The following is a 12,299-nucleotide window of genomic DNA, read 5'->3' on the forward strand; positions in this document are numbered from 1 at the left end:
ATGTCTAAGGACCCAGGCTCCTAGCTAGCTGATAACGACCTCGGGTATCTGGAGCTGGTGGCTGTCTTATTTCACTTGACACCTTCAGTTCTCTCATCAGCTACTGCAGGCAAACTGAGCCTGCCGAGAACAGTGACCCTGTCCTCCGCAGCTTTCCCAACCCTCTGACAAGAAGTCAATTACAAGGCAACCCATTTCAGCCTCTATAAATTGTACCTATTTATTCTATTTGACTCTATAGTTAAGTACAGTTGGGATGAATCTGAACTTCAGAGCCTAAGAAAACCAGATGATCTAGTGTAGCTCTCAATATTACAGAGGAAACTCCGATGGAAAAGGATTGTGGCTAGCTCAAGGATATAGACCAGGACAGAGGCAGACCAGAAGGCACACATTCTTCCTACCCACTTCATCGTGTCATGCTGATCATCTACATAGGAGGGATACAGGAGCTGAGGTTGGTATCACCACACAGTTTAAGGGCTAGCACAGGGAACTGTGGTCCACAGGCCACTGGGAAGTAAGACGTCAGTATCAGGTGAAGGAATAGGCAAGTCCCCTGCATCTACACAATTTAGGTAATTCCTTTCCTCTCTGCTGATATTCAAGTACAAACAACTAAGGAAAAGCTTTATGATTAAATGCACCTGGCAAAGAGAAAGAGGCTTTTTTCTAGAAATGGGAGAGAATTTATTTAGCGTTCAGAGGCGTTACCTTCACAACAATACACACCCTTAACACAGGAAGACCCTGTTGAAGTTCCACAAATTGCCTTTAATGAGGTAAAAATTTAGGCTGATTTTATGAGGCTCTCAAACATTAATTTTGAGAAAGTTAGTGGATCTGAGGATTTGCATACATGATCACAATCAAATGGTAAAATAAACCAAACAACAACTTGTGAAAGTGGGCATTAAAACCTGGTTTATTACATGAGACCAGCGGTTTTCAACCTTGGCTACACATGAGAATCAAGTGCCAACCATGTGAGACAGTCACCGTGGCCATTCAACCTGGTCAAGCCTTTAAATGACTACACCCCCAGATTTCTAGTCATCACAGATGAGGCCCTAGACATTACGGAGATGAGATACGTCATAACTACTGCCGGGGTCTAGCCCCAGCGGGTCCAGGGGTCCCCAAAGGTGTGGACGGAGTCGGCGAAGAAGGAATGACACGGAGACAGTGTTCAGTTGATCAGCAGCCTAGCCAGGATCTCCAGCCAGGATCTCCAGCCAAGTTCTGGTCTGGATCTCCAGAGAGGTTCTGCTTCGGATCTCCAGCCAGATTCTGTGGCCATGTTCTCTCGCTAGGTTCTCCAGCCAGGTTCTGTCTGAGATCTCCAGCCAGGTTTGGTCACCAGGTTCTAGTCAGGTTCTCTTGCCATGTTCTATAGTCAGGTTCAGTCCAGGATCTATTGCCATGTTCTCTCCAGCGAAGTTCTTCTGTCTCCAGGCTCCGTGTAGGTTCTGTCTTCTGAATTCTGTCACCTGAGTTCTGTGTTCTGCTGTCTAGTTACATCTGTATTTATACCAGTTGATTCAATCCTATCAATCTCTATTACAAAGGTTAGGGCGTTTCTTATCTCCATTCCAGGGAGTAAAGATTATGTAGCTTAAGCATGATTGTTCGTAGTTAAAGTGATTAATTACCCGCCTGGCACTTAGTTGAGGGGTTTTATTCCCTCCCTAACTTCAGAGGAAAATCCCTACCTGGGGATTCAACCTTTCTCGGAGAGGTGACCTTGGTTAAAACACAGCGCCAAGAAGGTGAGCAAACATATTAAGAACCGTATGCCATATATGCCAGGTCCCTTGAAACAGCAAGGATGGACCGGCTCCCGGCAAACTACTTTGCTCTGTCCAAATCCCTGACCCACAGAATCCATGACATAAGAAGGTGGTTGTTTTAAACCACTAAGTTTTGGGGTAATCTGTGTAGCAACAATAGTAACTGGGACACATGGGAAGTACTTAAAAATCCCAACATCAAAGTTGCACTGTAGCCCAATTAAGCCAGAATCTCTGGGAGCAGGGGGGACCCAGGCATCTATTTTTAAAGCACCCCAGGTAATTCTAATGCGCAACCATGGTTGAGAATCATCTTTAGGCCTATGCTGTCCAATGCAGTAGCCACCTGTCATATGTAGCTATTTAAATTAATGAAAATTAAATTTAAAATTCAGTTCTTTGATTACATTAGCCACATTTCAAGTGCTTAATACTCACATATGGTTAGTGGCTACTGTACTGAACAGGAGATATACAGAACATTTCCATCACATAGAAAATGCTATTGGACAGTCTGGTCTAGACCAGTGGCACTCAAAGCGTAGTTCTGAGCTAACAGCATCACCTGGGAATTTGTTAGAAATGCAAATTCTCAAGCCACACACCAGTCCTGCTGGACAGAACCTTTTGGGGTGGGACTCTCCAGATGATTCTATGCACACTCAACTGAGAAAACCACTGCTTTTGCTACTGCCCATACAAAATATTTTTTTCCCATGACCTAGCTCATACTTATATCTGAAAATTATCAACTTTTAACTTCATTATAATGAAAGAGAATAGTTTATGTTGTCATAAAATTTCAAAGATATGTTTTCATATTAGCAAGCTTGTTTGATAAGAAATGCCTTTCAATTAGCAAAGGAGTATGAAAAAGTTTGGCATGTACATGGCATGTGCAATTTTGTTGAAAATTAGAAACAATCCAAGTTATACATTTATCACTAACTAGATTTTGTGAGACGAAGACAAATTAAGTGATAAGATAATAAACTGGTCAGTTTGATAGCATTTTGAAAAATTTTCCCAGCCCAACATATATATACATTTTTAATTAAAAATTTCTGAACTAAGATATTTGCAATAGTGACACAAAAATAGGATTTTTTCAAAATCTTCCAACTTTCTGTACTGACTAGAAGTAATTATCTTCATGAATTGAGAGCTGTCTGGGGCAGCTACCACCTTCAATTCTAGCATTTACATTTGCTCTAAAGAGAATCACTATTTTTATTTCTATTGCTGAAAGTTAAATAAAAAGGGAATTTGATAGAATCTTCTAATAGAAATAAAAAAATTAATAGCAAAGATCATATACAAAATACTTTCTGTATGCTGGGCATTCTTGAATCTAGGCACTGAGAACACAAAAATAAATCATAGTCTTTCCCCGGAGAAACCTAGAATCAACTGAATACAGCTACACCTGAGATAGATCCTTAACATTAAAGACAGAGACCAACACAAACAAAACAATGCATTATGGGCAGGCAGAGGGGTGAACTACATAGGGGAGTCTATCATTAATGTCCTCAGAAAGAGGCAAAAATACCACAACCAAGGAACAAGAATAGGATACTATTTTTTTTAATTTAAGACCAAAAAAAGAGCTCTTTGAAAATTAAAAACATGGTCGCAGAAAAAGAAAAATTAAACATAAAGGTTGAAAGATAAGTGGAGGAAATTTCCCAGAAGGTAGAACAAAAAAAAGAGATGAAAAGTAGGGGAAAAAAAAGTAATTAGATGACCAGTTCAGGAAACTAACTCCATATCGAAATAAGTATGGGGGCGGGGGTGGCGGAGGAGGGAAGGGGGAGACACAGAATGAATAAACAGGTGAATTTAAGATTTTTAATTTTTTTTTAAGAACCAAAGAACATGAGTTTCCAGGACAAAAAGGCCCATTATGGTGATTTCACATACAAATAGGTGTGTGTGTGGGGCGGGGGGGGGGGGGGGGGGGGCGGTGTAGAGAACATTCCACAAGATTCAGAGAGGGAAAACCTAGGTTACACACTAAGGTTTAGAAATCCAAATAGCTTTGGACTTTTCAACAGAAACACCGGAAGGTAAAAGACATTAGGGCAACCAACATCTTTAATTTGATACCCATCCAAACTGTCAATGAGGTGGGTGGGTAGAACAAAGATATTTTCATGGTTTTAAAAACACTTTACCTCCTCAGCACCCTTTCTCAGGAAAATAGTAAAGGATGTGCTCTATAAAACTGAGGCAGAAAACCAAGAAATTAAAGGGAAACAGAAAAACAAGACATTCCACAGAGAAAACAGGTAAGGGGAATCCTCAGAATGATGTGACAGAAACCTCAGGAAGGTGGCTAAACCAGGCAGAGAAGGCCATCAGTTCATAAAGGAGCATGTAAGAAGGGTCAAGGAGAAATGTTTCTAAGAAGATGAAATCAAGAGAGTACCTGATATGTTTGAATGTCCTGAAATGAGGCAAGGGGCAGATAATGTAAATGCTGAATTAAGAATAAGTACATAGAAAAAGCAGCAAATTAAAGGAAAGGGAAAAAATAGAAATAATTGTTAACTCCAGGGAAAACAAAAAGTTCTGTATAGAAAAGAGATAGGAAAAGAGACCACAGAAGAGTACATGGTTCAACTATAAACAGTGTTCTATTTGGTCATATAAATAATGTAAACACTAAGTACTGATGCAACCAAAATTACTATATTGGGAAAATGGGGAATAGAAAGAATTTGGGGTGGGCTGGGGACAGCACATAGAAAGAGAACAAAGAGAGAAATCAAACACTAGCACTACCAGCATGTTACTCAGAAATATGGAGGGAAATTCCAAAAGAATGAGCTAAAATTGCTATATGTGGCTGCCTCTGGGGAAAGAAATGAAAAGAATTATTATTTTTTTTTATCATAGCCTTTATAAATTATAGACCTACTTTATACTGTCAACTATGTATACTGATTTAAATACACAGGGTAGGGCCCTGGCTGCTGTGTCTCAGTTGGTTGGAGTGTCATCCCATAAACCAAAGGTTGTGGGTTTGATTCCCAGTTAGGGCACATACCCAAGTTGCAGGCTCAATTCCCAGTTGGGGAGCATACAGGAGCAGCCGATCAATGTTTCTCTCTCACATCGATGTTTCTTTCTCTCTTTTGCACTCTCTCTCTCTCTCTCTCTCTCTGTCTCCCCCTTCCTCCTTCTCTCCTTCCCCTCTCTCTCAAATCAATTTTTAAAAGAACATATCCTCAGATAGTGATTGAAAAAAAATTTTTAATGAAATATATATATAGCCCTAACTGGTTTGGCTCAGTGGATAGAGCGTCGGCCTGCGGACTGAAAAGTCCCAGGTTCGATTCCGGTCAAGGGCATGTACCTTGGTTGCGGGCACATCTCCAGTAGGAGGTGTGCAGGAGGCAGCTGATTGATGTTTCTCTCTCATCGATGTTTCTAACTCTCTATCCTTCTCCCTTCCTCTCTGTAAAAAATCAATAAAATACATTTTTTAAAAAATAAAAATATATATATATATATATATATGGTGGTTGAAAAGTAGGTTTACAGTTGGTTATATGATAAATAATACAATAATAAATAATACAAGAATGAAGTGTTTCACAATCAAACTGTAAACATACCTTTGCCCAAACCTGCATATATACATATATACACATAATATTTATTAAAATACATATAAACAATAGATAAGTGTGTATCTGAAAATATGCATGAAAAATAAATGACTGCGGTTATCTATTTTTGAGAGGTGAGGGGATGGGAAGAGTAGGAGTGACAGCAAGGGTGAAAGGAAGGCTTTTCATCATATGTCTCTTTACACTTTGATTTTTTAACTATAACCCATTTTGGCAAATTAGGGGTTCTCATTCTACTCCCCCTTCCTGAACTGAACTGGTGTGTGTGTGTGTGTGTGTGTGTGTGTACACAATTGCCCAGAAGAAGGTATGTTCTAACTTTATCTGACAAGGACTTTTTCCTGTCCTTGCTACACTATTAGCACCCACATGGCCAGCATAAATGCCGCCTGTCTTTACAGGGTGCCAGACCCTGGGTCGCTCCCATAGCCCCTCCTCAGTGCTCCACCACACTGGGAACCTACGCGGCACAGGTGTTTGCTGAGCACCTGCTTTGAGCCAGGTGCTGCTTAGGGGCACGGGTCACAAAGGTAAGTAGGACAAGATAGTTGCCTTCAGGGAGCTCACAGGCTCAATGAGGAGGCTGAAGAGGAAATAGGTGATTTGCAAATAATACAGTGCATGCAAGGGCAAAAGTATAGTCTACATAAACTACCACATTGTTTTTTTAATGTTTCCCCCCATCTCTCAAAGGTGAGACCCTCTGTCAGGCCCACAGTTACTGGGCCTATAGTTACCTTTGGATCTCCTGTGCCAAGTATGGTGTCATATGTCTCCTGCATAGTAATACAACTGCATTTTAAGAAACCAATTCAGCCCTGACTGGTTTGGCTCAGTGGATAGAGCGTTGGCCTGCGGACTGAAAGGTCCCAGGTTCGATCCGGTCAAGGGCATGTACCTTGGTTGCGGCACATCCCCAGTAGGTGTGCAGGAGGCAGCTAATCAATGTTTCTAACTCTCTGTCCCTCTCTCTTCCTCTCTGTAAAAAATCAATAAAATGTAAAAAAAAAAAAAAAATGAAACCAATTCGTATGTCTTAATGTTTCAGAACAGCAATGGTATGTATACACATCAACCATTACTCTGGACCTCTGGACCTCTGCAGTATATTATAACCTTAGAGTATCAGGACCAAAACAAAACATTTTAACCTCAGAAGCCCTGTGATCTTTGCCCTCACCATGTAGTCTTGGCTTTGATTCCATAAAGTGGGAAAATTATGAAAGCTAAGCCCGTCTGTTTCTTTTCCTGGAAATCAATGCCCTCTCACTTGTTTTACTGGTAGGATTCAAAACTTTCACCCAGTAACTTGAAATTTCTATTTATGACTAATACATTAATAATTTCTTGCAATTTTCAGGAAAATGGCACTTCTCAATTTGATACAGCTTTGCCAAATTTACTTTAAGTACTTCTAAGTCGTCAAACCTTGGACTTCTAGGTAAGAAAGATAATATTTTTGCCTTTCCCTGAGCACTATCCCAAAACAAATGATAGAAATAAATTGTAAACATAACGTGAAGCACTATCGCAATTAATCAACCCAGAGCCCAAGGGAGGAATTGTTTCTATTTTTAAATGCACTGTTGCTTTAAGGGAAAACCTGGTGGAGAAACATGAAACCAAGCTGCATAATGAAAATCAAAATGCATTTGGTGTCTCCATCCTTGCAACATAGTAATCCTAACCTACAAGCAACACTGTTGCATTGACTGACCCCTCTCAGTCGGTCTGTAAATTAAATGACTGGTACCCAGGCAGAACCCCACAGAAAGGGCCCATCTACCACTCAAAGAATCAGATCTGTCAGAAGGACAAAACAAGAGAACACCCATATTTCAATGCTATTCTTATAGCTTCAGAGAAGGGGCTATTCCAATAAGCAAGCAGATGGATAAATCCCGAAAGCATCCTACAAATGTTTACTTAAAAGATCCTGATTAATGATGGCAGTGGCCAGGAAAGCCCTAAAAATGATCAACTGATTATTTAGCATTTCTAATCAACTGTCTACAGTTATAATTACTACCCAAATTCCACAAATAAATATTTCTCACCACAAATGATAAAACTTCATCTCATTAAACAGTACCTAACAGTAGCATTCCTTATGGTTAAGAGTGACAAGGAACAGGTGCAAGGAACCAAAAGAGAAACAGCAGCTACATAACAGCAGTTAGAATACTCTACCTGTTTCCCAGACTGCTTTAAAGAACCTAACCCAACAGAAATTTTTCTGAAACAGTAGAAAAATATTGTTTGGGGGTGGTGGTGATATTTTCATGTACTCAATGAGTTTACTTACTAACCATGAAATGTACAACTACACTGCTAAACATGTATCTAAAATACTATATTTAAAATGTATCTAAAAATATTACCCAAGGATACACCCATCATTTAGAAGTATTTAACACAACATTTTAAATATAACTTAGCTATTTACTATAACCATAACAATCTGCTCTAGGTAGCAAAATATTTGCAAACTTGCTAGCTTTGGTACAAAAAAGCAAACAAACAAACAAAACACCAAACCTTACATCCTGATAATTGCTTCCCCCATATTTAGCAAAACTGTGCCTGAACACCACATGATTATAGAATGGAGGCAGTTGCTTCCTTTGGCAATAAAGTAACAAATCCTACTTCAGAGTCTCCATTGAAAACCTTTGAAGAGCAAAAATCACTAAATTGTAGCGCATCAGTCAACAGGTGACTAGGAACACAAACCCATACTGATCTCTAGAGGAATTAATTTTGCCAAATCTCCCGGTTTTTCATTCCTATATTTTGTAAGCTAATGCACTGCTATGTTGAATGAATTCCAACCTTTTTCTTCTCAAGGGCTTACCAGAAAAATGCCAAATATTTAAATTATTTTAGGGCATTTTCCCATACTGCTGGGTGGAATAGAGCAGAATTAATAAGGATCCAACAGTTACAACTTTTCAAATGCAAATAGGTTGCCCTCTGGTAAACGCAGCCCCCTTTTAAAATGCCCCCCAGTGTCTACACAGCTAGCACAATACTTTTGTTTCCTTGAAAATCAAACTTCGCATATTACATTCAGGCATTATCTCAACCCAACATCACCACCAAAAAGATTTTAAATGGTCCAGGCCTCAGCCTAGATCTTACAAGACTGTTTTTGCTTTATTGTGGGGTCCTCTCTCATGTTACACACAAAATACTGTCAAATGAACAAGGCAGTGCAGCGGCGGAAAGAAAGTGGGACACTGGGTCCCCCGAAAAACAAGGTCTTGGGGTGGTCACCTGCCCACTCTGGCCTCCGTTTTCTTAACTGTAAAATGTGGCTGTTAGACTAATCATCTTTAGGATCCCACCCATCCGGCCCCTCTATGTCCGGGTGCCTCTAGGCTTGGGCCTGCCGGGGACACAGCTGACTGGTGCGAGCTCCAGCCAGGGTGCCGGCCGATGCCGCTCTAGAAGGGGGGTGGACGGGGCGCGGGGAGGGAGGAAAGGAACTTGGACTTGCAACAGCTTCAGGCGGGAGCGTGCGACAAACTTGAAGCCAATCCCCCTAACAATAGGAAAGAGACTCCCATTTTCCTGGCTCAAACTTGGAGACTGCGAGGTCAGGTCCTCCTCCCGCCCTCCGTGCGCCCGCGTTACCTTTCTCCCTGTTTGGTGTTGGAAGGAGGAGGGTGCAGGACCGTCTGATTCCCTTCCATCTCCACCACGCACTTGGTGTTCAGCTCCAGTTCTGAAAGCACAGGGAACACGAACGTTGCAAAGTCGAGCATCCCGCCGGCGCGGGCTCTCCCGGGAGGCGGCCGAGCCGGACACCGGCGCCCGGGTCTGCACGGCCGGTGCGGGCGCCGCCTCCGCCCGGCTCCCCGGCCTCGGCTGCGCGCTCGCCGCCCAGCCCCGCCGCCCCGCAATTGCCAAAGTTGCCCCCGCCCTCCCGGCCAGACCCCCGAGAGAAACGCGCGGAAAGCTCCTCACCTCGTCGGTTCATGGGCCGGACCCGGACGGCAACTTTTACCTTGGTATCCGACATGTTGGCGGCGCCCGCGCGGCCCGAGGCGGCCCTTCACGCGCCGCGCCGCCGCCGCCACCGCCGCGCGCCCCCCGAGCGCGGCCGCCGCCGCTCCGCCGTGAGCTCCGCGAGGCAGCGCCGAGGCGCGCGGGCCATCCCGGGGGAGCGCGACGCGGGGCACGGCCGCGGCCCGGGGAGGGGCGGGCGCGGGGCGGGGCGGGGCGCGCGGGCGGGGAGGAGGCCGCGCCGGCCCAGGCGCCTCTCTAGCCGCGCGGGCCCAGCCGAGCGCGCAGCACCGCGGCCCCTCGCGGCCGCCGGGGACCCGGCCGCACCGCCATCTTCGCCGCCCCGCCCGCCCGCCGGGCCCCAGGCTCGGGGAGGCCCGACTCGGCCGCGCGCGGCGTCCTCCGGAGCCGGCGGGCCCGGCGACCACGGGGCTGGGGCCGCGGGAGTCCGGGGCGGGACGCCTGCTGCCCCCGGGCGGGGCGCCCGGACCGAGCTTGCACCGGCGCCCGCGCGGATCCCGCGGGGACCTGAGTCCCCTTCTGGGGCCGCTGTCACCGCAGCCCCGGAGCCTGGGCGTGCCGGGTGGGCAGGCCTTCCCCGGGAGCTCAATGCGCCTGAACCAAACGCCGCGCGCCGGCCCCTCCGCACGCCCGCGCCGCGCCGCGCCTGCAGCGGTGTTTTAAGATCGTTGTGGGGAACCGAAGCTAGAAATTAATCTGTGCATCTGCCACCGAGAGAGTATGTGTGTGCGTGCGAATAGTGCTTTCGCTTCCTTTCCCTTCCCTTCCACTTCGCTGTGGTGGGAGGCATGTCAAGTGGGCTGGGAGGGTCATTAACTCTTACGTAAGAATTTAATGGCAGTGGATTCTGTTGTCCTGCCAAGTGCAGACGTCGCTGCCAGGGCGGAACTGGGTGAATCTGATTTATTCTGTTTGGTTAAACAAGGGCTTTTAGTCGCCATGCGCCGGCAGGCGCTTTAAAGCGTACAGAAGTGTAAAATCCAGAGTTTCGATCTGGGAAAGCCTTTCGGTTTTGTGTATTTGTAGAAATTTAATTATGCATAAGTTCACCGAAAGTTGTATTGGGGGCCTACTGTGTGCAACGTGCTGTGGAGGACACGCTCAAACATGAACGAAGTTATGTCTCCTGTGCTCCAGGTGCACACTACGGTAGCGAATAGCCCAGAGTCGGATATAATGCCAGGCCGCAGGTGGTATGAGAGAGGCTGGGTTCTGTCTGGAACAGGTGCCCATTATGGGCTTGACTTTAAGTGATGCTCAACTGATGCTACTTCTCCACCCCTGTCATGTGCCAGGACCAGCTAATTCGGTCCACCTCTGAATGGGTCTGTGGCATCTACTTCCTCCACCCATTCAGCTAGTCAACAAATGTGTACCCAGCGCCTGTGATGTGACGAACACTGTTCTAGGTTCTTGGGATATATCGCTGAACAAAAGAGGCAGAATTAGCAGCTTCCTGGGGCTAACAGTCTAATTCTGTGCCTGTGTGCTCGCCTTTGGGCTACTGTGACATCTTACCTGAATTTTCTGACTTTATCTCCTATACTCTTTTCTATATCTAGCTTCCAGATTGATTTTTCCTGAGTAAAACTTTACCGTGTGATCATGCATGCTACTCCATTGTTCAGGAAGCGTTCCTGGCCATCTGACATATCCTATTAATATTAGCTCCTCGGCTCCTGAAATACTGCATTTCATCCCAAACTTTTTCACAAGCAAGACTCCATCCCCGTGTTATGCCATCGAGCTGTAGTTTCCACCAGTGTAAAATATCGAGGGTGGAATTGTGTCTCCAAGAGATACCTTCAAGTCTTAAACCCCAATGGGCCTTAAATCCAATGACTGGTATTTTTAAGATAAGAGAAAGGAGAGAGAGAGATTTGAACCTACACACCCAGGGACGACCATGTGAAGGTGGAGACAGAGATTAGAGTGATGCAGCTGCCAAGATTTTCCAGGAGCTCTGACAAGCCAGAAAGAGGCAAGGAAAAATTCTTCCCTAGAGTCTTCAGGGGGAGCAGAGCCCTTCTAGCACCTTGATTTTGGATTTGTCGTCTCCAGAATTGTGAAAAAATAAATGTCTGATGTATTAAGCCAAACATTTTGGTAATTTGTTATAGCAGCCTTAAGAAACAAAGGCAGGGCCCTAGCTGGTTTGGCTCAGTGGACAGAGCGTCAGCCTGCGGACTAAAGGGTCCCTAGTTTGATTCTGGTCAAGGGCACATGCCTGGGTTGTGGGCTCCGTCCCCAGTAGGGGGCCTGCAGAAGGCAGTTGATCTGATTCTCTCTCATCACCTATGTTTCTATTTCTCTCTCCCTCTCCCTTCCTCTCTGAAATCAATAAAAATATATTTTTTTAAAAAGAAACTGCCCTGACCGGTTTGGCTCAGTGGATAGAGCGTCGGCCTGCAGACTGAAGGGTCCCAGGTTCAATTCCAGTCAAGGGCATGTACCTTGGTTGCAGGCACATCCCCAGTGGGGAGTGTGCAGGAGTCAGCTGATCGATGTTTCTCTCTCATCGATGTTTCTAACTATCCCTCTCCCTTCCTCTCTGTAAAAAATCAATAAAATATATTTTTTTTTAAAAAGAAACTAAAGCAGGAATTAGTGTCTCTGCCTGTCCCTGACCCATCCTTTTTCACCTCCTGCCCTCATTCTCTGCCACATCATGAAAGCCTTGTGTGGCTAAGAAATTTCAACCCTGTTCTAAAGGCTGTGAAAACTGAACGAAGGCTTTGGTATCAGAGAGAAGGTCTGGCACATTCAGAGCATTCTGAGGAATGATTTCACAGGAGGCTATGCCAAGAGATGTTGCAGTCATCCAGATGAGAGCTGATGATGG

The 12,299-nt window shown here is 44.9% G+C and overlaps 1 protein-coding gene and 1 long non-coding RNA gene across 2 annotated transcripts in view; one reads left to right on the forward strand and one right to left on the reverse strand.

The window, feature by feature from the left end:
- KIF13A (kinesin family member 13A) overlaps positions 1–9,600 on the reverse strand; it is a 207,269-nt gene extending 197,669 nt beyond the window's left edge. Inside the window, 2 exon segments of the mRNA XM_059688710.1 lie at positions 9,065–9,155; positions 9,398–9,600. Coding sequence (XP_059544693.1) covers positions 9,065–9,155; positions 9,398–9,452 — 146 coding nt within the window. The 5' untranslated portion in view covers positions 9,453–9,600.
- A 73-nt stretch (positions 9,601–9,673) lies between these two features.
- LOC132230755 (uncharacterized) lies at positions 9,674–12,033 on the forward strand. Its single transcript, XR_009451929.1, has 2 exons — positions 9,674–10,175; positions 11,020–12,033. It is a non-coding gene; the product is annotated as an uncharacterized LOC132230755 (long non-coding RNA).
- Positions 12,034–12,299: the final 266 nt, after the last annotated feature.

This window comes from Myotis daubentonii, chromosome 3 (genome assembly GCF_963259705.1).
Source record: "Myotis daubentonii chromosome 3, mMyoDau2.1, whole genome shotgun sequence".
Taxonomy (NCBI): domain Eukaryota; kingdom Metazoa; phylum Chordata; class Mammalia; order Chiroptera; family Vespertilionidae; genus Myotis; species Myotis daubentonii.